Source organism: Bacillus rossius, chromosome 12, assembly GCF_032445375.1.
Source record: "Bacillus rossius redtenbacheri isolate Brsri chromosome 12, Brsri_v3, whole genome shotgun sequence".
NCBI classification, from domain to species: Eukaryota; Metazoa; Arthropoda; class Insecta; order Phasmatodea; family Bacillidae; genus Bacillus; species Bacillus rossius.
The window spans coordinates 20864949-20892159 of NC_086339.1; the positions used below are offsets into that span (position 1 = coordinate 20864949).

Here is a 27211-nt window from a genome sequence, read left to right on the forward strand (position 1 = left end):
CATGAAAATTTAAACACACCTTGACTTATTTGATTTGAAGAATTCCCTTGATGTTCCGCCATGTTGGACTTATTTTGCAATAATATTCAGAATGAATTACGATTTGTTGTAGAGTTGGGACGTTATCCCAGTCCTTGAAAAATACTGTGTCGTTCCATGCAAACAATTCGCACCATATGCAAGCATTGCAAATTAACTGCAAAAGGTACGCACACCAAATATTTTATGATCCCAACACCTGTCTCTCTCGTCAATTAGATCCATTGTAAAAATGCATATTATATGTTTAAATAATTTCGTTGTAGTCACATATCAAACTAAACAAAAAACAAATTTACGCATAACAAAAACAAAAAGTGTATCATCGCTTTCACAAACGTTTATGTCGAAATAATCAAACATCCACCCGTAGTCCCGAAAACAGAGCACGAACAAGCAATTTTCTTACATAGCAATATAGCATACGTCTTTTGTCGAAAATTGAACGGAAAGGGAAAACTCAATTTTGTATTATTGGTTGGTATACTACTAGAGATTGGGCAAGCGGGCAATAAAATTACCAACTTAGAGCAAAATAAAATAAATGGCTTCCGGTAGGACACTTTGTAAAATACGTGAAAAGTACGTAATATTCTTGAAACCACCTCTTGACAAAAGGTATGAATAGCTTGATTATAGTTTAAAATATTAAAGGTTTTGTAAATATTAATATCAATACTACAAAGTATTTAAACTACATTCAAATAGCTTGAGTATAGCATCATACAACAGAAAAACAAAAGATTTTCAAGAAAGAACAGAACCGGAATTAATCTAAGTAAACCTTTCGTAAATTATATTAATATATCATACAATACGAATCAATCAATACTAAGCAATAATACAATACGAAAAAAAAATATTTTGAGAATGTTAGGTTCAATATCATTTAACTGATGACTTTTCAATTTTGTGTTCTCGAAGTGTTGGGATTAGTGTATAATGGGACGCGTCCGGAAAAATACTATTTATTACCTATGACATTTTTATGATAATTAATTTTATATAAGACTGCTGCAATTGGATACAAGTCCGGTGGCAAGCATCCACCTTATTTGCAGGTCACCTCCTTAGCGCAGTCGGATGCACACCGGCTTGCGGTGCGAGGGGTTCTGGGTTAGAGTCCCGGGTAAGGCATGGCTGTTAATTTATGTACTGAGATTTGATTGATATGATTAAGAAAGCTTCGACTAAGAAAAATCATCTAGTTCTGGTTGTGGGCGATAGCCGTTAACCACGAAAACTAAAAAAAATTCATTGGTAATTGTTTCATATCATGTATCCAAGTTTATCCCTTGATCCTAACGGCATGATCCGTTATGATTGATCCGGTTGTACATAATGCTTGCTATTTTAATTTTGGACGTCGAAAGATTCTGGACATAATAAAAAATATTACAATACAAACAATGTTAGAAGTAACAATAAATTCATTTTCCAATTTTTATTTGATCTTAAAATATGATCATAATTAATTATTACATCATGGTTTTTGTTCTATCATGGAGCGTACCATGGTGTTATAGGCCTTTTCCTTTTTTAATGTTGCTTCCTCCTCTAAGCACCTGTCCCAGCATGCTGAGGGCCAGTCTGCTCTTAACTACCAGCACTACACCAAGGTATTAATAACTTTTGGTCTCGACTATCACTTCTCCCCTCCATGGGTAGACCCTTTTATCCACCTTTTTCTTCAAAATCTAACCACATTAATTTGTCTTTCCCAATTTATCTTCCAGTCTATCCAAATCCTCCTGTAACCCTCCCTCCCTCTGCACAGTGGTCTGCAAAGAGTCTCGTGCACCCTTGCATGTCCTCTGTGGTATCATTTACCATGATGGTAAAGAGCAGTGGGCTGAGCACACTGCCCTGCAGCACCCCTGAGTTCGCAATTTCCCCCTCAGACATCTCATCCTCCACTCATAACCTCTGTGTACTGTTCATAAGGTAATTAAATTTTCCACCCTCCTATCTTTTATGACCCTCTCCACTTTCATCACTTTCTTATAAAGTACCTTGTCCAGTGCTTTGTCGAAGTCGATAACAAAGGCATTGAGAAGCCATTCTGTAGAAGGGCATTGCCATTTTCAAGTATGATGTAGTTTACTAGTCTTTTTAACGTATGGTTAGGTTAGATTAGCCACATTAAAGTTATTGTGAAATCATGAAAATTGTATTTTTAATCTAATATTTTAATGTGGTTAGGTTAGCTGCATTTAACTCTCAATACCATAATTAGTGCACAGTTCTCAAGGTAAGGTCTGTGAGACCGCATACTGTCACTTTGAACTGCCTTATCATGAAAACTTAATATTTTGAAACTTATTCCTCCATATTTGCTACAATAACTATATTATGTATATGAAAATTGTATTGAATAAAACCGCAATAATTAACATTGTATTTTTTGTAGAGCTCTAGGTATACACAGAAATAATATTAGATAAAAAATTTGAATAGTAGGATGTACCAAAATGAGATACATTATTTTCAATCTTACATGAACTTAACATACATAGTTTAAAAAAATACATTTTAAAAAAATTCACACAAGGTAAACCATTTAAAACATTAAAAAAAATTTTTGGGTTGCTTCTCAAAATACACCTAAAAATGTCAACCCCCCCCCCCCCCCCCCCTTCCCACTATCTGTTGCAAAATGATCTTTGGTGAAATAGTGGTTATAGTTGAATACTGCAGAATGAATCAGCAGACCAATACTGCCTTTACTTTGGCATATAAAAATGTGTCTGTCACATTTGTATTGTCTTTTGTGGCTCTATGTCTACCAAGTTTGTTATTTGTCCATTTAAAAATCATTGGAAGCATTTCATCAATCTCTACCAAATTCTATACAGTTTCAGTATCTATGTCAACACCACTACATGCAGAAGCTCGCAATATAAACACATAGTTATACTTCTGTGTTCATGTTCTAGTTGCAAATGGGTTGTTTGTCCTTCAGTACCTGTTTTTACCGTGGTAATTTAGACCTGAGTGTTCTATTTCATCACGTGATGTGAAATGGTCACCGAATGTCATCATCATCATCGCTACATTATCCTCCGTTAACTTCCTGTAGCCACAGACTCATGATGGCTTCAAAATTGGAATCGTCAGCACAATTTTTTCTTCGAACCCGTGGTCGCAATCCATGACGTTTACCCCAACGTGTGGTCTCGGAGACTGCTTCAAAACTTCAACACAGTGTAAATGGCCTGCCAGGTAGCTGTGATGTGATCGGGAAGGAAAGTAGATTGGATGGGGGAGCTGTAGGAGATGCAAGTCGGGAAAACAAACATATGACTTAACATGTTGCTGTCTCAGAGACTGTACCTCAGGCATTAATGGTTAAAACACTTTACAACTATGCAAATGGTTGGTTAGGTCAGAGCAGCTACATTGTGTTTTTTTTTTTTTTTTTTTTTTAACATAACAAATTTATTAATGTAACAGACCTAATCTGCCTTACCTTTCACTTTGTATCAATCATCAATTTGTGCTCAAAAACTAGCCATGGAAACATATAATAAAGATTAAAATGTAAAAAAATAACATGCTATATTTCATTTATGAAAACAGTTACCTAAACTTAATTTTACCATTATTATGTATACATTGTACAATAATTTTTGTAAACATGTACTATATATTGTGTTTTAAGGAGAAACTCATGTTTGTATTATTTTTTTTTATGCAAATAGCAATGCTTTTTTATTTACAGAAAAAAACTTCACAAGCTGTAATTTTTGTTCATGATTTACAGTTATTGGCAAAATGCAGTTGGAAGGTTCTACAGTATGTATGCCCCTTATTTTGTTGAGCCTGTCTTCAAGAAGGAGAAACAAGAGCAGCTGAAAGAAGATGGCGAGTTGGATAAAATAACTCATGTGCCAATCAGAGCAGCCTTGAATGATCAGACTTGTTCTGTTTTCCATGATGAACTAGTAAGGTAAAGTATGGTAACGATAATACATTGTGGCTGTTAGCCTTTAAGGGGCCCACATAGCCAGAGATGTATTTGTGTTAGTGAGGCGGGATGATAAGTGTGACATTCGCTGATGCTTCTAGAACGGTATCTCCTCTAAGCGTAAGGCTTTAAGCTGTTGCGTAGTCTTCTCGTCATGCATACTTATAGAAACTATGAGATTCGAGTGGTAACCAGAAAATTATATGTAAGAGAAATGATAATAAGTGTAATGCAAGTCACTGGTGTGCTTTCAAGAATCTGTACCAGGTGTTTCATGCCTAAAATTTATTTCGAAAAAACACGTAGCCTTTTTCACTTAAAAAAAAAAAAGTTACAACAAAATACGTAACCAGAACTACTCATCCAACATCATGGTATTCTTAAATGCTTTTCATAAACTGGCCCCAGTTGGATATCTTGAACAGTTTTCAAATTGCGTGGTTTCTTCTAAGCTCTGCACACCATATGTGAGGCCAGGTAGACGAGTACTTAAGTTTGACAATTTCCATTGTGCATATTTGATTTAGTCACTTCGAACCAATATTTTTAAACTATTTTCTGATACATTTCACTTCCACCCAGTTGTTCATTTCCAAACTAATTATCTTTGTTTCTTCCCTCTAGTTCATCAGTACATGGAAGACCTGGGTTGAAATCCCAGTTCAGCTATTTTGATTTTTTTTTCTTTTTCATTTTTTTTATAAACACACCAGGCAAATACTGTGATGGTCAGTGTCGAAAATGTCATATATGTGTAGTCAGTATTGTCTGTATTGATTGTTACCATCTGTAAAGATCTCATTGTAGACATTACATAAATAAAACAAGGTTATGTGGACACCATGTTAGGATTTTTTAAGGGTGGGTTTCTGTTATCTAGCAGGTTACATTTTGCATTTCACGGGTACATTACTGTAGTGATTTTTGAAGACCATATATATATAGCTCTGTGTATTACAGCTTGTTTCAAATACTATTGCACTTTTTGTTCGTTTTGTTGGTATTTCCTTTAAAATGAATTATATTGACATTATTTGGCAAAATTGCTTTTACAGCATGCCTGTTGTCCCAAACATGCAATATTAAAGTTATAGCCTTTCACTATCCTCGCCTAGAAGTGAGAGGTTTGTTCAGTACTATCAAATATTAAAAATTGTCATGGTTTGTTTTAAAAACAATTTTATTTTGTAACTGAAGATATCCTATTTGGAAGTAACCTGTACACTTCTCATCGAATTTTAAAATAATCCTACCAGTTAATTTGTTTATTTAGTAATATCTGATTTTCTAATGCTTTATTTTCATTTTGTTTACAGAAAGTTTACTAATTATGTAATGAAATCTGGACAGAAGGCACTGGCACGTGAGTTAGTTGAAAAGGTATGTGATAAGCTTGCGAGTAATATGTTTCTTTTATGTAAAGTGTTTTAAACATTATGATTCCTTGCCAATATTCTTCCACTCAACTCTTGTGGGACAGGGGTCGTCAGCGGCAGTGGTCGCTAGAGTGTCGCGCTCTTGAGGCGAGGGTCATGGGTTTGATCCCAGCACCCCGGCATGACTCGACTTACGATCATGTCATGACCGGTTTGGAACTCATTTCAGTCCTGTCTAGTAAGCCTTGGGGTAATATACCTGGCTGGGTGAGCCCAGGCTTTTTTGTAACTGGTAAACTTGGCAGACATCACAGTGAGTTGGTTTTTTTTCCCTGGAGTACTCGTGTTCTCCATCTCATAAGTCCTGGTTGTAGCGAAGTTATAAAGAAAAAAGTATATTAAAAGTAGTTTATTTATTTATTTATTTATTTTAAATCCTGCTTCTTGCGCTTCTCACAGATGTACGTGTAGAGAAACTTTAGTATGTCATCTGTTGACAGGCGTTTGAAAATGTCAAGCGAATCCAGTTGGAACGTTACAACACATGTCCTAATCCAGAGGACAAAGAACAGATTGAGACAAACCCCCTCAATGTCATGTACAAGGCTGTGGCGAATATAAAACCACTGCTGCAGCTTTCCCCAATCAAACGAGGTGGAGTTACTTATCAGGTATGATTGCTAATTCCAGTTTACATGAATACACAGTGTACAGTGACACTTGTTTAACCAAGTTGCTGCACTTCTTACACATTCTAATATATTTTTAATGCTACACCATGAAATCAATTTTTTTGTGAGTTTCAAGTGGTAGTGTTTCAGTAAAATAATACAAGGCTTCATGTGGCATACCATGAACGTTTATAATGATGCATGTATTGTTGCAGATGTTATTTTTCATACTACAGAAAAAATACATAGTATTTTATTGTAGCACAAATAATAATTTTTCTCAGTACATTTTCATAATTTTGATGTGTATCAAAGGAAATATAAATTGATTATTGATAGAACAATCAGTAAATTTTATATATTTATTTTTGGCATGTTTTCTTGTGGTTTGGCTTAATTTGTTGTAATTGATGCAGCTCTTTTATTTAATAGTTTGCTTACACTGTCATAGGTTCCTGTTCCAATAACTGAGAAGCGCTCAAACTTCATTGCGATGAAGTGGCTCATTGAAGCTGCCAATGACAAGGAACGCAGAGTCCATTTCCCTGAGAAATTAGCTTGGGAATTGTTAGATGCAGCGAAAAATCAAGTAGGTTAAAAGTTTTTGAGTAGATATGTTTTCGTTACCATGTGTCAAATTTATAAGTGTGTGTTTAAAGTTGTATATAATTTTGTCTTATGGTAGCTGTACTTACTAAAAATAATACAGCTAACTTGGTAAAAGTTGATGATTATATTTGTTCACTTTAATAATTTTAAAAGAGAATGGAAAATAGCAGACACAATTAATTTATTTAATTTTTACCCTTGGGTTTATCGTATCAACAGGGAGGGAGGTCTTTATAAATGTTAAAACACAACTATACAGAACAAGAATATTGATAAAGGAATCGACAGTGGCGTACAGTAGGGATCCATCCCAGCATTTTCCGTAATCAGGGTGGCCAAACCGGGAAACTAACCCGTGTCCTCTGTAATAAAAGTGCTGTGTCTTACCTCTGCTTCGCCTCATCCCATCATCTGTATTGCATTAATGTTTAAGTGGTACGTGTGTATGAATCATTGTTGGAGACAAGATTTTTGTTTTATTTTTATTCCAATTTCATTTTTAAAACAGAAGAATTTTGTGTTATTTTAATAAAAGCTGTTTTGTAATACTTACTCCACCAAAATAGGCGTAAAATTTAATTTATATGTTGCATTTTTACAATAAAATAATTTGTAATAAATTAGTTTTAAACATACTTTCAGAACTATAAAAACATTAATTTCAAGCGTTTTGGCTTAAAAGTGATTCAAAGAGATGCAAAAAAAAAGCAAATCAAATTAATTTTTCTGAGCAATGCACTTTAGTGCAATTTTTTTTATCCAGACATTACATTCCTTGGATTTCAAACATTAAAAAGATAACTTTTTTTATGATTTGGATTAAGTTTTGGTTAAATGCTACTTAATTCAATGATATAACTTGCATTTTGGTACTATATGGACATATGGTGTATTAAATTGCATTTAGGTGCTATATGGTGCATTTCAGTGTTATGCTGTGTTATTTCGATTTTATCGCAATTCACCATATAAATCTTGTCCCTGATCATTGTCAAAATTAACTCTGAATGCACAAGTTTTCTTGTAGAAAATGTTGATTTGTCCATTTTATCTGCTTCTTGTGAGATAATTGAACACCTCTGGTCTAAATAGTGATAACCAACATTCTTGTGTATTGGGGTTATAATAAAGTTAGTGTTTAGGAAATCAGAGAGAATTTTTTTTTTGTGAATCTTTGTTCGTTTCCAGGAAGTTTATAGATAGGTACATCAAACAAAATCAATAAAATCATATATAATGTACACATCTCACAATAAACTTTTGAAACAGGAATTAATTCTTTGAGGGTTATGACTGTTACTCTTGAGATAAATTATTTTTACCAAGTCTTTTATAGGCTAGCACAATTACATACCTACATACTAATTTAGTTATTGATAGCCTTATGCTCATGAAGAAACCACATAAAATAAACTTTATAGATGGGAGTGAAGTAATTGAAAAGCAACAATAAATTCACCAATATTTAATCTTTTCTGTACATTTTGCTAATTCACCCTACTCATTTAATAGTTTGTTTTTTACCCTAACAGATTATTATATTTAGGGTTATTTTATACTTGAAAATTTTCAATATAATCCTTTTTCTTCTTCAGTTGTAGGTGCTGTATGTATATCTTTAGAATGTTTAGCTAAATTGGCTGCAGTAGTTTACATATGCAACTTAAAAAAAAGCAAATATAAACTAATCTTAGAGGTAACCAAATATTAATCAAATGATCAGTATCATCATTTGTTTTGACTGTTATGTTTATTGGTTATCTAATGTTCTCTTAAATAGTGTTGGAACATTTAGTGCTGTCTGTTTAGAACATTATCCACAAGTGCTTGTTCTTAGGGTCGAGTAGTCAAGAAAAAGCTGGATCTGCATCGGCAGTGTGAAGCGAACCGTGCCTATGCACACTACCGATGGAGCTGAAGCAAGTCTTCAAGGGAAAAACACCGTCATGAAGTTTTTTTTCTGTGGACTGCTAGAGTTAAAAAAGTTACTCTCCACTTTGTGGTGCATTAATAAAGAAGCATAGATAATCCAGTGGTATGAGATCTGAATGGATATCAAAATGTTTCTCTGACACTTTTTTTTTTTCAATCTGTTAATGGTTTGGAAGTTTACAAATTTATTGTAAATTACTGATAACTAATTAAGATAATTATGCAATAATGTACATATTTATTATTAAAGTTCTTCTAAATTTGCAAAAAATTTTTTTATATATTACCATGTTTACCTCTGTATGGGTCGCAGATTTTATGCTGATTTTTTTTGTCCAGTAAAATGTACACCTATCCCTCACTTAGCACGTCTTCAGATTGCGAGGATTTATTTAGCGCGATGTGAATTTTACTGCCCCAGTCTTGAATAGCACGTCTGTAAATTTCAGTTAACACGAAATCTCGGCAGGCAAAAAAAAAAGTCGAGCACGACGCCATGAAGTCTGTTTTAACTTCTGTAAACCACATGCTGATGTGCCGTGGGATACAGTTAGCCAAACAAGGGGGGAAGATAAGCGCGCCCAGGTCTGTCTGCGCTATCGGCTATTGTACAAACATCAGCTATGGCAAGATAAATTACGGCTATGGAGTGTAAAGGACATGTTTTTATGTTCGCGCGTATGCTGCCGTGCCGTACCGTTGTCGCCTAGCCACAAACCGAGCCATGAACTCAGTCAAGCCAGTGGCAGGGAATTCACTCAAACAAAAACATCTGCTGATTCAGCTGCCAGTAACTGTACGTGCTTGATCACTCATAAAGCATCATGTTTAATTATTTGAGACAAAACTAGAAGTATTACGGCACGCAGATTGTCATGATGGCCACGCATATGTTGGTCGCACTTTAGTTTTAAGCAAGTTAACTATGAGCAAAATTGTACGAAATAAGGACTCTTACCAAAAGTTTATATAAGTCTGATTCTGTTGGTTGTACTAGAAGGAATATATTTGACATTAGATACCGGAACAGAAATGAACAGATGATTCACATGGAAAAAGTTGTTGTTAAATGAATGTTGAAATGAAAAAATGATCATTAGCCTGACAGGATTTGTGTGGACCAGTCGGTGATACGCGAATAAGCACTTTAATTTTTGAAAAATAAAAATTAAATCATCTGGGCAGTAATATCGGTTTCACTGTCAGTGAAGGATGGTTTGGAAAGGTACCTGACGTGAGTTGAAGGTCACGCTCGGGCGGGCAAGTCAGCCAGCCGACTGACGATAAAGTACATAACCACGTATCTCCCGTTACGTGGTGTCGTATTTGTAATACAAAGTACGATGGAATGCATATAAAGATAAATGGTGTGACATATTTATTGTTGAGTGTTATTCAACGCATTTATATTACGTAAAGTATATTTTCCTACACAATTTTCTAACACATTAAATAAATTAGCCTTGTTATTTATGGAAACTAATGCTTCAGAATACACTATTTCGAATAACACGAGCATTTTTAGGAACAAATTAGTCGTGCTAAGTGAGGGATAGGTGTACTGCAATTCATATGCTAATTTTCCATTTTGGGTTTAAATAAAATAAACATTGCACTGTTGTGGTTGTATGTGCTTGAATAACTAGCCTGTGTTTGGTTTTAATAAATATGTCACAAGTAAATATAGATTAAAATAGCTCAGCAGTGTGTGCAAGCATCATGAACTGCACCGTTAAGCTACTCTGCCACCTGTCATTCGGCTACCCAAGTGACTGTTGTGTTAAACATTAAAAATATATATATATATATAAAAGGTACATGAAAGTAAATACCATTTTTCTCATTTCCAATGTATTGTAAAAATAAGCACCTATACTTTGTTTCAAATATTCTATTAAAATTCTGTTAATTACAGGAAATAAGATTTACTCAAATACTCAAATTTACATGGCATTACAACAAAAAGAAGAAAATTGTTCCAACACCAATGGAATGGAAAATTATTAGATAACAATGAAGAAATTATTTGGTGTAAGCAGCTTTGAAGAAATAATTTATTTTATTGTATTTCAACACCATTGAAAATAAAAAAGGCAATTTACAAATTTTTACAAATCGCACAGTTTGCTATGCAACTACAATAATCAGCAAAGATAAAATAAATTATTTTGCATTTTATTATTTTAACTATTCAGGATGTCCAAGAACTTTTCTTAAGTTTTCTGCATCCAAAACTGAACCAAACCTCAAAGACAACTTTAAAGTTTCAGTACTTGAGTATCGACGAAAGATAATGTATGGGTCTGTGATTTTATCTTGAAGTTCGGACAAAGGAACAACATCGTTGACAGGAACTACCAAGTCCTTCCGCCGACCCCAGTAATTGCAGTACGATATCTTCACCAATGTTGAGTCAGAAGAAATGTACATTGCACCAATAATTTTGTTGCATAAAAATCCTAGTGTATGTAGAGCTAAACAACCAAAACCACCTGAAAACAGATCATTTTCAAATTTATATTACAGTGGTGGAATTAACACACAGCTATGTAACTTCGTTAATAAAAACCTTTTTAACACAAAACAATCATACATGTAGTATTTTCAAGTTCATAGGAGTTATAGTGATTAGTAATTTAATACAAAGAATGGTTACTATGCAGCAAAAAATAGTTTCATTTCAAGGGTATACAAATTTATATGTAGTAAAGGATGGTTAACACAAATACCCATACAAATTTCCGCTAAATAAAAGAATTTATAAAACCAAAACCCAGAATAATGTATTTAACAATGCAAAATTTTGTTTTGATTCAGCGTATGTTGGAGAAAGAAGCTTAGAAATTACTTATTCTGCCAAAATTATGACATGTCTTTTTGTATGTGTTTTCTAAAACATTTTTTCATGTCTCAGATGTAGCCCTCCTAAAATTGTACATATTTTACAATCCTTAAATAAAAGTACATATGGTGCCGTAGCATATTCTATATATTTTATCTGTACTTGAATTTTATTTTGATATTAAATTTTGATTAAAGTAATATTCTTACTGAGGGGCCTTTATGCAAAGTAAAAATAAAAATCTGAAAATGCCTTTTTTGAAAACTAGACATTCCTATATTAATCCTGAAAACAGCGATTCTGTACTATTGGTTTCTGAGAAATCACCATTAATAGGTTTCTTGTGCATTAGAGCAGCCGTCACCATTTTTTGCTTTCACGTAACAACCCAGATTACTGCCTTTCAAAATTGTTAAATGTTTGAAATGATAATTTGTGTTGTCTTATATTCAATACCAGGGTTAGTTTTTCTGATATAATTTAAATAACATCTTTTTATTTATTTTAAGAAGTATTCCTGTGTTTGCTATATATTTTATGATCATAATTTACCTCTTTTTTATGTGTTCAAGTTATTCTGACGATTTGCATACTTTGCAGTGAATAAGCCCCTCAGCCTTATTTTTAGCTGTTTGTTGGTAAATTTACATTGTTATGTAATTTAACATATTTTTTTAAGTATAGTTTTGTTCATAAATGAGAATATTAATTTAATTTTCCTTTGAACTCTTTGAAAGCTGATGCAATAGTTTGGCCTGTTGCGTGAAAAGGAGATGAAAGAGAGTTGGTAGCTGTGATGAAAAAAACGTTAAAGAGAGTGAAGGGCGGCTGTTGCTATGCGCCCGTATTGGCTGGTAATTTATTAAGGATTTTTTGTGATTTGTTAAACGTGAGGTCGCCACACCACGTAATGTTTTCTTTAGTGTAATCTTTAACAAAAAACACCTTGCTACGAGTAGTCAGAAAAATGTATCCTGCCATCCTTTTATAAGTGCTGTGCTGTGATTGGCTGAAAGGCAGTACACCTGCGATTTCCTCCGGGAAGGGTACGCAGAAATAGGTTAATATCAGCTTGGTATATGAGAAACATTATTTCGGTAACGAATCAACATTAGCAATTGTCTGGAATTTATATAATTTTTGGCGCCCAACTCATTTTTATTTCAAGTGCTAATGAACAATGTATGTTCACTTCAGACCAATTTTGAGCTAGCCCGGGTGGTTTGGAATGAGATAGCATGTGGATCATGTTTGTATATGATTTGGAGAAATTGAGTTAATTTGTGAAAATGGTTAATTATGTTACGTTAGTAACATGAAAAAACGATTTTAAAAAGTGGATGGTTGGTTGGGATAGAATAGCTAGGTTCATTAAAAATACTTTGGAATTATGTGGAACGTTGTTTTGGTCAGGATAGCTACATCTTAAATTAGTTATTCCTAAGCAAACATAAAATATATTTTACAGAATTTTTTGTGTAGCTATACTAACACAACCAACTATATACAATGTTTTGAAGTATTTTTAATGTAGCTAAACTAATGTAACTGACCATTCTCATGATTTTAAAATTTTTGCTTCCATTTGAATTGTTTGTTACTACGTCATTTAAAAATATTACTTTAAATCAAAATATCAGAAAACAAAGATTCTGTAACGCAATTAAATATTTGCAAAAACAAACAAATAGAAACATAAAAATGTTTCTTATAATTGCAAGTCACATTAATTCCTTTGATTCTCAAAACAATACCTCTGTTTACTAAATTTCCAAAATAAATGCACAGACCCACGCGGAAAAGAAAAAATGGCAGCAGTCGTGTCAATGCACATGCATTGTAATGTAACCTGTAAACTATGATTTCTCTGAAACCAGTACGAATTCAGAAATTCTGTTTTCAGGGAAATAGAAGTACGTCTATAGTGTTTGAAAAAAGTATACTCAAAATTTTATTTTTACTTCATGTAAAAGCCCCTCTTAAGAATATTACAGTGATTATTATTTTTTGTATTATTTGTAAGTTTGGTTAATACAAAGTGACAAATTTAGGTTTATCATTCCCACTAACAAATGTAAATTAATTCAAAGCATACAGCAAAGTGGTTCTATATCCCACCACAATCTGATTTTTAAAAAAATTCTGCTTACACTCCTGCATGGGCCCTATTCAAATTATTCCTTCCACTGCAAAGAACCTTTTTTTTTTTATGGACTAACATTATTAACATGTGCTACATTTTAGTCACCTTACAAAGGCTACACATTAGCAGTTAGTAACTTTGTCCACAAAATATTAACAAAATACATTACTTAAACGTCTGTTAGCAGGACCAAACATTGAAACAGAATTTGGTGATTAACAACCATTCATTAAATAGTACTTACACAGTGCACCAAATATATGAATCACTACAATTCCCTCATTATACAGTTGCGAGTATACAAAACTCGCTGGAGTTACGACACCGGCAAGAATTGTCACATCAAACTTCAGTCTGTTAACAATGGTGCAAAATTGTATGGTTGGTAACCTATAAATCGTCTTAAAATCATCTGTATTCGACGCAAGTTCAGCTGTGTTGCCTGCTAAATTTTTAACTAACTTACTAGGTTGCGTGAACAAAAATATGTTTGTAGAAACTACCGATTTAGTCTCAAATAATTTCTTTATAATTAATCTCCTTAAAACATGCATGATTTAAATTACTGTTGACGATCAAACAAAAAAAAAAACATAGACAGCTTTCCCGTATCAACTATCTACTCCTATGTAGTGCTGTAATTTGCGTGTAATTTGTGCTGAAGCTAAAGAAAAAAACTTTATAAATATTATGTATACATACATTTAACATACGTAATGTATGCTTAGCTGAGACCTTTACTAATATTGTAAACACTACATATTTGTTGCCACCACATCTAATGCAGTGATGCAACAGGACATATGTCTTGCAAATATGCACGGCACCAGCTCAGTACAGCATCCCCACCTCAGAGGGTCTGTTCTTGCACAGAGAAGAACCTAAGATACTGAAGTAGATGTTGTTGATTGTTGCACGTGTCGTGCCACCACTTTTAGACTTGGATAGAAGGGATTGGATTAATGTGGATTAGTCGGAAATTTGGGAAACAATATTACAAATGAGTGGCAGATGGTGGATCTGGTGAAAAACCATGCACCACCTTAGGGGACAGTAAGATAAAGATGGGATATCAGGGATGGGTACTTCCAGTGGTTTTTACCAACTAGTCAGTAGTCTTTAAGTTGACTAATCTTTTTAAATAATATTTGTTCAATTTCTTAAACTAAAGATTTAATCAATATTTCATAATACATCTGATGTCAGCATTAATATTCAAACAAGGGTCATGTACAATTAACAAGTAAGTTTTCAATTAAAAACCGAATAACGGTAATTTCTTTTCTTCACTCGTGGTTTGGCGTGCAGCGGAACCGTCCCCCCCCCCCCTCCCGCGACAGCCACCACAGTCAGTCCAGATCAGTTCGCGACCCAGGGTGGATGTGTTCGTGTGTTCGTTACATGGAGAACCTTCAATGTAGTAACTCACCGATTCTTCACTCTGGTAAATATAGTCATGAACCAAATCCTTTGTAACGTCAATTCCCCGCGCGACCCCAGGTCGGTTTTTATGGTGCAGGGCTTAACCCGGACGTCGTAATTCCTGCCTTAAGGCCACGGGCCACAGGGCCACCTTAAGGACAGTCACTTTACAGACCTGGCCAACTCCAGGACAACCAACGAACTCCCCCCTCTAACGGACTGCCTTAGGGAGAGACAATCATAATTAATCAAGAGTAGTGTCGTGTGTAATATCGTGTATAAATTATGTACAAATTATCAACCAAGAGTAGTGTCGTGCAATATCATGTACCCAAATATGTCAGTTAATAAATATGTGTACCACACGTTTTCAGTTCCAGTGCATGTATTACATCCTGTAGTTAGGCACCAGTCACCTTATGCTGAACAGGGAGTGTCACCATTGTCTACTAGCAGTTAATACCACCCTTAAGATACAGCCACCCAGGGGCGTAGCCAGGGGGGGGTTTTAGGGGTTCAAACCCCCCCCCTTAGCAGCAAATTTTAATTAAATTTCTTATTCCTCACTCAAACAAATTTCATATTAACAATTAATAAAAATTTACCATTACAATATTTAAATTTAAGTACCGAAAACAGCTAAATACCACTATTTTACACCTTAAAATCCAAATTTTCCCGGGGGGGGGGACCCCCGGACCCACCCGCTTTAATACGGGGGGGGGGGTTTGCAGGCTTCTTAACACCCCCCATACACAAATCCTGGCTACGCCACTGCAGCCACCGAGTCTAGGGAAGCACGCTAGGGCCGATCGACCCACCCCATTGGTTAGACGTACGAGCTAACCTGGCACCCTCCCGGAAAAACACACCATAAAGCACCACTAGCCCCTTAGACTCGCCACAGGACTCCAACCCGAGACCCCGGCCGACGGCACTATTTATTGGACACACACACAAACATACCCTGCGCCCGATGCGATGACCGAACATCCTAAGTCTCATTTAATACATAAATGTACATATATACGAAACTATTTACACAATTGGCATTTGTATAGCCATCCCCATGAAGTTCCATTAAAGTACGAAATAAAGTACAAATCTATTATTACTAAACCAACTCACTCAAACTGTCTGTTAGGTGGTCGAAATTGCACATGTGCAAGAGACAGAATACAAGCGGGATATATACCGAGAGACGCACTATTCTCCTATCATTGCCGAGAACACACTGCATCAGGCTCTCATCCTATCGCACACATTCGTCCAAGGTCACATGCATCGACCCACACTAATACCAACTCTGTGCATTGCATTAATGTATGTAAAATTGAGTTGCACTTGCTTAGGAAAATACATACATAAATAGTAATAAATGTATGGTTATTGTACTGCCTAAGGCAGTTAAGCCAGGTCCCTACCCCACTAGTGCCAGTTCCCATCCAGCCCACACAAGTCAGAGACAATATTGATTGTGCGTGTGTGTTTTTTTTTTAAAATGTTGTATTTAAATGGAGTAACTATGACAAGTAACAGACAGTCTCCATTTTGACTCATATTGTTTAACTAATAATTTAATGTAACATTAACATCAGCATTTTTTAAGCCTTTAGCCATTTGTTTGCCACTTAAGATATTTAATGAAGGGAGTTGCAATATGCTTAGCTTATAAATTTTACTTAAAAGTATTTACAATTATTTTTGTTGTTGTGGGTTTTGGCACGAGGTGATGCTGACTCCCTCCATTGTGCCACCCTCCTCCACCGGCAGTCTTCATCAGGCCATGATCCGGGGTAGACACCTGGTCACATGGGGAGCATTCATCTTTGTCTCGCATATTCAGTAATTCTGATAACTGTTGGAATGTGTTGCCATGTTGATTTTATTTTGTAAGAAGTTTCTTAAACAGGTGTTGGGAACAATGATTTTGGGTTGTACTGTTGGTACTTAGATCGTGAGTGTTTCTTCTAAATAAATGTATGTGGGAAGCTTTATGTGAAATGTGTTTTAATAAAGGACTGAAGTATGTGGACTGATACAATATTTTCTCATTCCTGCATATTATGGCAATAATCTAACAGGTTATGGGCCCAGGCAGTGCTCTAATAATTTGAGTGAAGAAATAATAGGTGGTTCAGCGTGAATGTAATTATTGCTGTGGTATCAAGATGGCAAAGAAAATGGAAGATATTGAAAAGTTGAGAGAAGACAATTGGTTTGCATGGTCGCGACGAATGCAAGCGGCACTAGAGCAAAAACGATGGTGGGATGCTATTGAACCGGGATATCCTCATAATAATGATGAAATTTTAACACCTAAACAAGTGGCGAAAGATAAAGATGCACTCAACTACATTATTCAAAGAATTAGTGACTCACTATTAATTGATGTGGAAACATGCGAACGAGCCAGAGACGCATGGCTTACTCTGCGAACGGTATGTATTGATTTGGATCCTCTACATGTTGTAACAACACTAGAAGAGATGGTAACGTTCAAAAAAACTAGTGACATGTCCATGAGAGAGTATGTAAATAAAGTGTTGGTGTACTGCAGAAGGTTGGAAGAGAATGAACTAGTGTTTACCGATGCTGCGCGAGCTGCATTCTTACTTTTGGGGTTACCTAGATCCAAATATGGGTCACTAATAAGAAGCATTCATTTGGCAGATGGTCTTAACCTACAAAACGTGAAAAATAAATTGTTGTTAGAAGAACGACAGGAGAGGCTGGAGCGTGATGAAGATGAAGCCAAAGCGTTCACCGCGAGGGCAGAGAGAAGTTATTACAGACAAGACAGCAAGAAAAATTGGCATGGTAGCAGGGATGATGACAGAAGGTCAGATGAAAGGAAGACATTTGAAGCCAGAAGAGACGGTGACAGATTGGCAAAAAGAAATTATCAAGAAAATAGTGGGCCTATGCTGTGTTTTGCCTGTAGTGAACCAAACCACATTGCCAGGTACTGTCCAAATATGAAGAGAGAACTCTATGGTGACCAAGGTCGACAGCAATATCAACTTGGCATGACACCCAGGGATCAACAGCGACATACTACATATTACCCAGAGAGCTTGAAGGCTAAAGCTCGTACGGCTGAGATGCAAGATCAAGATAACTGCAGGAGGAGGAACGATGACAGTAAGCAGGTTGAAGGTCATCATTCCGTGGTGAAGTATAAAGCATTGAGTGTTAAAGGGGGGAAAGCAAATGGCCAAGGAAGTGGTATGTGGCTGATTGATAGCGGTGCATCTCATCATATGACATCAAACAGATCAGTCTATAGTGAGTTTGTTCCAGCAGAAGGACAAGTTGAAATAGCAGATGGAGAATTTATTGCAGTAGCTGGTAAGGGTACAGTGATAATGAAAATGTCAGACAAAAGTGGTGGCTGGACAATTAGTCTGAGCAATGTTATTTATGTACCTGAATTAAGTGGAAATTTATTGTCTGTGAATCAACTTGATCTGAAAGGTCTTGAAGTCATTGTTAAAAATAGATGTGTGAAAGTTTATGATAAAAATGACTGTTTGTTTACTGGTCATAATGTTGGAAATGAGCTGTATGTAGTAGAGTGTGAAAGTTACAATGTTAGTGAAAATATTGTAGGGTGTGCTGCACAGATTGAAAATAGTGTAGGGGAATGTGTAATGAAAGCTCACAAAGCTGTATTGTGGCACAAAAGAATGGGTCACATGAGCATGTTGCCAAAGGTTTGTGACGTGGAGGTTGAGGATCATGTAGATTTTTGTGATACATGCGTAGAAGCAAAAATGAAACGAAAATCATTTAAAAATAGTGACAGCGAATCTAAGGAGATTCTGGACTTAATACATACAGATGTAGTGGGTAAACTACAACCAAAAACGAATGGAGGTTCAAATTACTTTGTGACCTTTCTAGATGACAAATCCAGGTTTTCACAGGTTACCACATTGGAAAACAAAAGTGAGGTTAAAGGTGCATTAGTATGCTATGTGAACAGTGTAGAGAATCAGTTCAGCAAGAAAGTTAAGTGTCTACAATCAGACAGGGGGGGTGAATACTTAAATAAGGAAGTTGAGAAGTTTTGTAATGAAAAGGGTATAGTACATAGAAAAACAGTAGGATATAGTCCACAGCAAAATGGACGGGCAGAAAGGTTAAATCAGACACTTTTATCTATATCTAGATGTTTGTTGTTTGAATCAGGTCTACCTGCTGCTTTTTGGGGAGAAGCCGTTGTAATGGCCTCTTTTATCAGGAATAGATGTCCGTCAAAGCCACTTAACCTCAAAACTCCATATGAAGTATGGAATGGTAAAGCACTTAGTAAGGAAGATGTTGATGACATAAAAATTTTTGGTTGTGAAGCGTGGGCAGCAACCATACATCATGGGAAGCTGGAAAAGAGGGCGGAAAGGTGTGTGTTTTTAGGTTTTGAACATGGTGTGAAGGGTTACAGGCTGTGGAGTTTGAGGAGAAACAAAGTTATTTTGTCTAGGGATGTTGTGTTCAATGAAAATGTGTTTCCTTTCAAATTTCACAGTGAAGAACCAAATACACCCATCCAGCTGTGTAAAACTCTAGAGGTTGAGGATGACATTGTAAATTTGGATGATGTAGGTTCAAGTGAAGTCGAAGGTGATAAAGGAAATTTTCATGATAGCATTGTAGAAAATTTAGATACCTGCCCTGTTGTAAACACAAATGATGAACATTATGCTGGCATTGAAAACATTGAGACTGAGACTAGTGTAGCTGCTGAAAGTGTAGATGTTCACGACAATGATACAAATCCCACTGAAATGGAGAAACTCAATGTTGACCCAAGAGTTGAAGTCAGGAAGTCAGAGAGAATTAAAGTACCAAGACAGTCTTCCAACTGTGTGGGTTGTTGTAATTTGTCAGAGTACAGCAATAACAAAGAACCTCAAACCGTAAGCGAAGCTCTTAATTGTAAGGAGAAAGACTTTTGGAGAAGTGCCATGTTAGAGGAAATAGATAATTTACAACGTAATCAAACTTGGATAGTTGTAAAGAAACCTGTAGGAGTAAATGTGATTGGGTGTCGATGGGTGTTCAAAAGGAAATTTAACAAGGAGGGTAAGGTACAAAAATACAAAGCTAGACTTGTGGCTCAAGGACATACTCAAAAGTTTGGTATAGATTACTGGGAAACATATAGTCCTGTTATTAGAAGAAACAGTATCAGAATAATGTTTGCACTGAGTGTACAGATGGGCTGGGATCTGCAACATGTTGATGTCAATGCAGCATTTCTAAATAGTGTTTTGAGAGTTCCTGTGTTCATGAAATTGCCTGAAATGTGTAAAGATGATGTCTCAGATGGTGAATATGTCTGTGAATTAAAAAGGAGTATATATGGGTTACATCAGGCTGGCAAAGATTGGAATGATCATGTCTCTACTATAATGCTCAGTCTAGGGATGAAACAGTGTGTTTCAGATCCATGTGTTTTTTCTCTCTCTTCAAAAAATCTTATTGTTGGTGTGTATGTAGATGATCTGATATTGTTGGGTGAAATGGATGCAATTAATGAGTTTAAGATCAAATTTGGTAATCTGGTTGAAATAAAAGATTTTGGAAGTATGTCAACCTTATTTGGATGGGAAATTTGTAGAGATGGAAAGGATTGCCTAACTGTGAGTCAGTCAAACTACATAGCCAGTGTATTAGAAAAATTTTCCATGAGTCAAGCAAAAGGATGTTCTTCGCCATACTTGGAAAGCTTGTCAGCCAACTCTGACAATGAACCTTTTGATCAATCTATTTATAGGGAAGCTATAGGCTGCTTGTTGTACTTAGCTACATGCACTAGACCGGATATTGCCTTTAGTGTAGGAAAATTGAGCAGAAAGTGCCACAACCCAAGTGTTACAGATTGGCGGGGTGTTAAACATGTTATGAGATACCTTGTTTCAACCCAAGATTATAAATTAGTGTATAGACGTGACAAGGGTTTTGTAAGTAGCTATTGTGATGCAGATTGTGCAAATGACAGTGATGCAAAGTCTGTAAGTGGATATGTTATATTTATAGGGAAATGTCTTGTTGCATGGAAAAGTAAGAAACAAGGGGAAATAGCAACTTCCACCACACATGCTGAGTATATATCCATGTTCGAGGCATCAAAAGAGTTGGTGTGGATGAAAGAATTTCTGTCTGAATTAGGCATGGGACTGTATACTGATGGGTCATATGTTTTGTATGTGGACAATCAGTCTGCTAAACAAATAGCTGAAACTAAAAGGGTAGCAGAAAGAACAAAGCACTTTAAAGTAATGTATCACAAAATAAGAGAATACATAAATGATGATACTGTTATTCTTAAGTATGTTCCATCTGGTGAAAATATATCAGACCTATTAACCAAAGGTTTAGCAGGTCCAAAGACCAGCACATTTTCAAATTTGCTGGGTGTTCATAATAAATAAAACAAACGGGCAACAAGGGGAAGTGTTGGAATGTGTTGCCATGTTGATTTTATTTTGTAAGAAGTTTCTTAAACAGGTGTTGGGAACAATGATTTTGGGTTGTACTGTTGGTACTTAGATCGTGAGTGTTTCTTCTAAATAAATGTATGTGGGAAGCTTTATGTGAAATGTGTTTTAATAAAGGACTGAAGTATGTGGACTGATACAATATTTTCTCATTCCTGCATATTATGGCAATAATCTAACAATAACAATGCTTCATCGACCTTAAAACCTTTTTCTTTTCACTCCCTACACGTCCCTTGATCATATATGGTGCGGGGCATAACCCGGCCGCTTCCAACTTCAACTGTTTCGTCACCTCTCCATTGCATGTTTGCTTACTTATGTCATTGGCTGACTCCATAAAACATAACTTTACTTAATTAACTTGAGCAGACACCTGCCGGGATCAAAGGTAACTTTTCTTCAGAAATTTAATGTAGAATTTAACACTCGTGCAGCAGAGCCCGATCCACATTTAACTCCAATCAAAACTATAATTTTCGAAACGAGACTGCCACAGGACAAATGGCAGTAATTAGCAACATGTTTTGTTTTTCCAGTGTCATTGTAGTCTGTCAGATAAAATCATATATGTATTAACAGGCAACATGTGGATAAAACCATGCTTTCCACAAAACATTTTTAAGTCATTTACCAAGTTTCAATAGAGTATTCTAGCTAGGCATCAGCACATTATGTTGAGCAGGGAATGTGCAGCAGAGTATTAGCTAGTAAGGCAATAATTCAATCACAGCTACCAAGCTTAGTGGATCACACTGGGGATGATGACCAACACAACATCAGGGTTAAACACCTACGATATACTGGTGCCCTTCCGGATAATTAACAGCTTCAATTCACACCAGCATCCAACAGACTCACCCCAGGTTTCAGCCATGAAACTGCAATTGGTGCCAGTATAAAAACTTATACATTAATTATTCAAAATAATTATATGCTAGAACCCTTTTAGACTAAAATTCTAAGTCAGAGCAAGTGCTGTTTGCTGCTCTGCCCAAGTCGCACTTGATTACACCCATATGGAGCATTGATGTTCCATTATGGTATGAAATAAAATGAGAGGCAAAGAAGTTGCATATCAAATGTCAAATGTCTTGAAGGTCATTATAGAAGTCAACCACTCAGCACACTCTTCACTGACCTCTCCTTGTCACACATCGAAACATGGATTTCCCCCTCCCACTTCCGAGCTCTTCACCATTCTCACTGTAAGTCGATGAGGATCCCAACATTTTGATCCTCTTGTAGCATGGGGAAAAAACTAAACTAATACCTATGGTGGCAGCACCCTCCAACAGACAAAAAGAAAATTGTCGATCCAAAATGGCCGCATTGTTGTCATACTGGATGATGTAATATATTCCTTGGCATTAGTGAGGTCAGTCTGACTGTGGCTTCTAAGGAAGGATCAGGCTCCATTTTTAATCGAATGACCGCACCAGGTTTGAACAGAGGACTCCAAGGTCCATGATGTAAGTGTTTTTTAATTAAATTTTTATTAAATGTATTTTTTTTTTATTTTTAATATTTTCCTGATTTTCTAGCTTAATATTGATTGATTTTCAAGAAGGTGGGTTTGACATCATCAAATATGGCAGTTGAGGTCAAGGTCAAAGTCAAAGCTACCCTCCAGAGGCTTATTGGAGGCTTGTAAATGGGGAATTTAAGCATCTATGGGGACATTTCAACCTCTGGTATATTTTGGGGAATAAAATGGGAAATTTTCCCTCAAGACGGGAATTTTCCCTCGATATAGGGACTTTCTAGGAATTTCTAGGAATTTTTTGTCTATTTTGAGGAATTTTGAAGAAATTTGACACCAAGATGGCCGCCGTGATGTCACATTCCAAGATGGTGGACAGCATCTCCGCCTCCACGCACCGGCAGGTGGACGATATCAAGCTTAAGTCCCAGGAATAACCATTTTACACTACTCTTGGTATTAGTTGATTCCCCTGATTTGTGTTACGTATAACTAGAATTTTTTTCCCACTGTGAGAGTTTTTGATATAAATTATTTTGCTATTAATAAACCAGGGGTGCCCACAAAGGGGGGTAACGACGCAGACTGCGTCATTAAAATTTAAGGGGGGGGGGGGGTGTTAAAAGACGAGAAAAATGTATATATTATTTACATACTTATAGCTTATAATGTTAAAATACCTTTCTGGTGCTTTGATAGTTGAAAGGGATCTTGTAAATCATATTGGCAACCCCGCACTTTCCTCAACAAAAGCAGTTTGGCATCTGTCGGTTCAGGATGGAAATATTACCTGATATGACCAAAATTATTATTAGAAAACCAGTTTTAATTAATGCAAATTGTGACAAAATATAATACTAAAAAAGTATAATATTATAAAATAATTGAGAAAATAGCATAAAAAATTTTGGTGCGGGGGGTGGGGGGTGGCGCATCATTAGGTTAGGGGGGGGGGGGGGTAAGTCATAGTGTTTGGGGAGGGGGGCACCTCTGAATAAATGTAATGTATTCATCTTTGCGTTTATTTATTTTAACTGCTACAGTCTCTAATAAAATGTAACTTTATGCTGAAAATCTAATGGCTAAAAGTTGATAACTTCTCCATTTGTTTCAAAAGTGATATTCACATTATAATCATATACCAACATACTAACTACTAAATTCCATTTTAAACATGATTTATATTAAAATTTACAAACTAGCATGATTTCAACAAAATAAAAAATATATGCTTGATTGATTTCAGTAGGTATATTTTACATCAACAGTGAACTTAAATACATAACAGATAGATAGGACACATTTTACATCACATAATTAATTTACATTGTTATATGAATTAAATTCATAATTCAACTTGAATTTTTACTTTGCATCTCGAATAAATTAACTAATTGTAAAATAAATAATTATTTTACTATTGGTTTTTTAAAAAAACACATGGCTTACTTAATTGGTGGAGATCTTAGCATTTTGCGGCTTATTTTACCACCAGACTTCTCTTTCAAAATTGGCGCGTTTCTTCTTCTCATTGGAAGGTTGGTCCATCGTTATTTTGACACACCCTAGAGGGCAGAGATTCAATTGTAACGATTCAACCCTCATGCTCGTGTGTTCCAATTATGTGTGTTTTCTAGTGAGTGAGAGAATAATAAGGGAAGGGATGAAAATGGAAAGGTTTTTTTTTTTTTTTTTTTTTTTTTTTTAAAGCAAGAGGCAGTCAAAGAGCAGTGTTATAATGTGGAGTCCACTATACGAGTATAAACCTTCTGCTGTCTAGACATTATGAATGCACATCAGATGAATTGTTACAATAACATAAGATATTAAAGGCCTGATGCCTAACATTGCAAATCCTGTGTCGCCCAAAAATTTTCAAACAGCATTACAAAAAAAAAAATCATTTATGAGCCCGGCTCCCATTTCAGGTCATGATTTTATAATACAGTAATCACAGATAAACCTGTAGAATTTTTAAATGGTTGAACTTACGCGATACGAATAAATATCTAACTTTAATTTTGTATGCAAATAATTAATATAAATAAAATAATAAAAGAACTGAAGTGATATTATAAATATGGTTGGTAAAGTATTGAATGTCAATCAAATTATAATAAACATTAGATAAATAATCAGTTTTCAATATTAATATAAACATTTGTGTAAAATTTAGTAAAACAATCGAGGTAAATTTTAATTAATAATGAAAATCAATAAAATGCTTAGTTTTTATTCGAATTTATTAATTTTAATCATTTATAAAATAATAATGAAAAATTTAACAATTTATAATGCAAATATATTACACATACGGGATCATAACCTCACTTAGGCCTATATAAATACACTTGAAAAAGTTTATAAACACAATTATTATCACTAATATTTACAATAAATAATTTTTTACTGATATGGACCAGTATTCATTATAAGTCACTAAAGTATAAGATTAAAAAAACACAGATAATTTGTTAATTGTATGTAACATTTTTGTCTGTAGCTTTCTTTTAATCCTGTGAAAATTACGTTGTATGGTGCCCGCGTATCGTAAAAAATCACTCTCATCGTGTTTTCGTATCGCGCCTAAAGAAGTATAACTTCACAAAAATGTGTCAATCTCTTCATAAATATTTTTATCTACACAAAAACGTGCGAGATTCTTAATAATTTGATTTTAACCACCATTATTGTTTTCAATGTGTGATAGTTTATTAAGTGAAAACGTAAGAAAGAAACTCTTGCAGAGACAGGCAAGTAAAATCTAAGCAAACACTTTGCAGGTTAATCAAATGGAAGAAAAATATTTTACTTTGCCTCAATTCGCGACTGTGCAAACAGCATCTTTACACATAATACCTCGTTCTTTACAAGATTTTGTAACGCATTACTTCAAATTTTTAAGCCGCATACTCAAGTCGAAATTAAAGAAGTCGAAAGTTCGCTGATTCTTACATTGTGTGTGTGTAATTTTTTTTTAATCTTGCGTAATTTACAAACGGGTGTTCTAAAACCTCATAGTTTAACTTTTTGCGTTTCTTCTGTAGTTTATAAATCCGGCCTAAATCATAAACTTATCTGTTCGTTACGCCTTACTGCCGTCCAGGATAAGGGAAAGGAAACTATTTAGCTTCTTGACAAAATTATGAAAAATGGGGTGTTGAATACAAATCTATTGGCACGGGAATATGGCAGTGGCGTGACAGGGGCAGGCTAGGCGAAGTGATTTGGCAGTGGTTTGACATTGCATTCCGCAGTGTGGAGGCGAACGAACACCACTGATACCAAGACCTGAAGCCCGTCAAGGAAAGCAAAAAATTCTGTCTCACCAAACAGAAGCTTTAAAATTAAACGTGGGTATTACAATTAAACGTGCATCCTCTACCGTGGAGTTGTGGGTACATCTAGTATTTGGAAACACCGTATAATTGAATGCCATTAAAGATACACTAAGAAATTACAGACACGAGAACCCGTACCCAGTAAGGGGTCAATACGAATCCATATTATTTATATATATTAAAAAAAAAAACTAAAAGTTATACAGACTGAGGCAGAATTCGGCCGACAAATATTCGGCTGCAGGTTGATTTTCGTCTTTAAAGTTGGAGCTGACTATTTTTATTTATTGAAAATAACCGAGAAAGTCTTTGAGATGGAACACGAATCATCTGAATAGTATTCAATTTAAAAAAAAAAATTATTCAACCACCAAAATAACTTCATTGAAATAATTTTTAATAACAACACGCCGGAAAAAAAATGTATGGGAAATTAAGGTTTTACCCCCAATACATCATTTCAAGACCCTTCCAAATTCTGACTCATTCTGTTTAATAATAATGATTATACGATAGTTTAAATCACATAATTATTAATATACTTATGTATCTTTAAGACTGAAGTGTACCTTGTTGATGTACAAAATTCGTCAATGACTTTACAATACAGTTGGTAGTAGCAGGTACCAAATGCGTAGTTAGGGATAGGCCATGCCAAACTCCCCCCCCCCCCCCTTCTCAATTCCAACTTATTAACCAGCTTAAAATAAAAAGATAAAAAGTGTATGGTTGACTTCATGGCCACTGAATATGTAAAAAACATGTATTATGAAATATGTATTAGGAAATAATCATAAACAGTAACATTGTAATGATATAACTTTCATATGTGTCACTTTTACCTAGTAATTTTTAGGGATTAAAAAAAATCATTCATTGT

General features: G+C 35.1%; 2 protein-coding genes and 1 long non-coding RNA gene across 5 annotated transcripts in view; 1 reads left to right on the forward strand and 2 right to left on the reverse strand.

Annotated features, from left to right (window-relative positions):
- Nucleotides 1-528, reverse strand: part of LOC134537680 (dual specificity mitogen-activated protein kinase kinase 4) — a 33155-nt gene extending 32627 nt beyond the window's left edge. The window contains exon 1 of one of the 2 annotated variants that reach the window (XM_063378390.1): nucleotides 20-528. In XM_063378390.1, the coding sequence (XP_063234460.1) occupies nucleotides 20-62 (43 nt within the window). In that variant the 5' untranslated portion in view covers nucleotides 63-528. The remainder of the gene's footprint in view (nucleotides 1-19) is intronic. The other variant, XM_063378391.1, reaches the window with a different exon arrangement.
- Nucleotides 529-548: 20 nt separating this feature from the next.
- LOC134537682 (small ribosomal subunit protein uS7m) lies at nucleotides 549-8865 on the forward strand. 2 transcript variants are annotated; one of them, XM_063378393.1, is made up of 6 exons: nucleotides 549-657; nucleotides 3803-3988; nucleotides 5323-5386; nucleotides 5883-6053; nucleotides 6505-6642; nucleotides 8500-8865. In XM_063378393.1, exons 1-6 carry the CDS (start codon nucleotides 584-586, stop codon nucleotides 8578-8580), a joined length of 714 nt encoding a protein of 237 aa, XP_063234463.1. In that variant the 5' UTR covers nucleotides 549-583; the 3' UTR covers nucleotides 8581-8865. The 2 variants fall into 2 exon arrangements, with proteins under 2 accessions (XP_063234463.1, XP_063234464.1); XM_063378394.1 differs by lacking the exon at nucleotides 549-657 and adding an exon at nucleotides 973-1168.
- A 1769-nt stretch (nucleotides 8866-10634) lies between these two features.
- On the reverse strand, nucleotides 10635-14180 carry LOC134537683 (uncharacterized). Its single transcript, XR_010076030.1, has 2 exons — nucleotides 13824-14180; nucleotides 10635-11086 (listed from the first exon to the last, which is right to left on the reverse strand). It is a non-coding gene; the product is annotated as an uncharacterized LOC134537683 (long non-coding RNA).
- Nucleotides 14181-27211: the final 13031 nt, after the last annotated feature.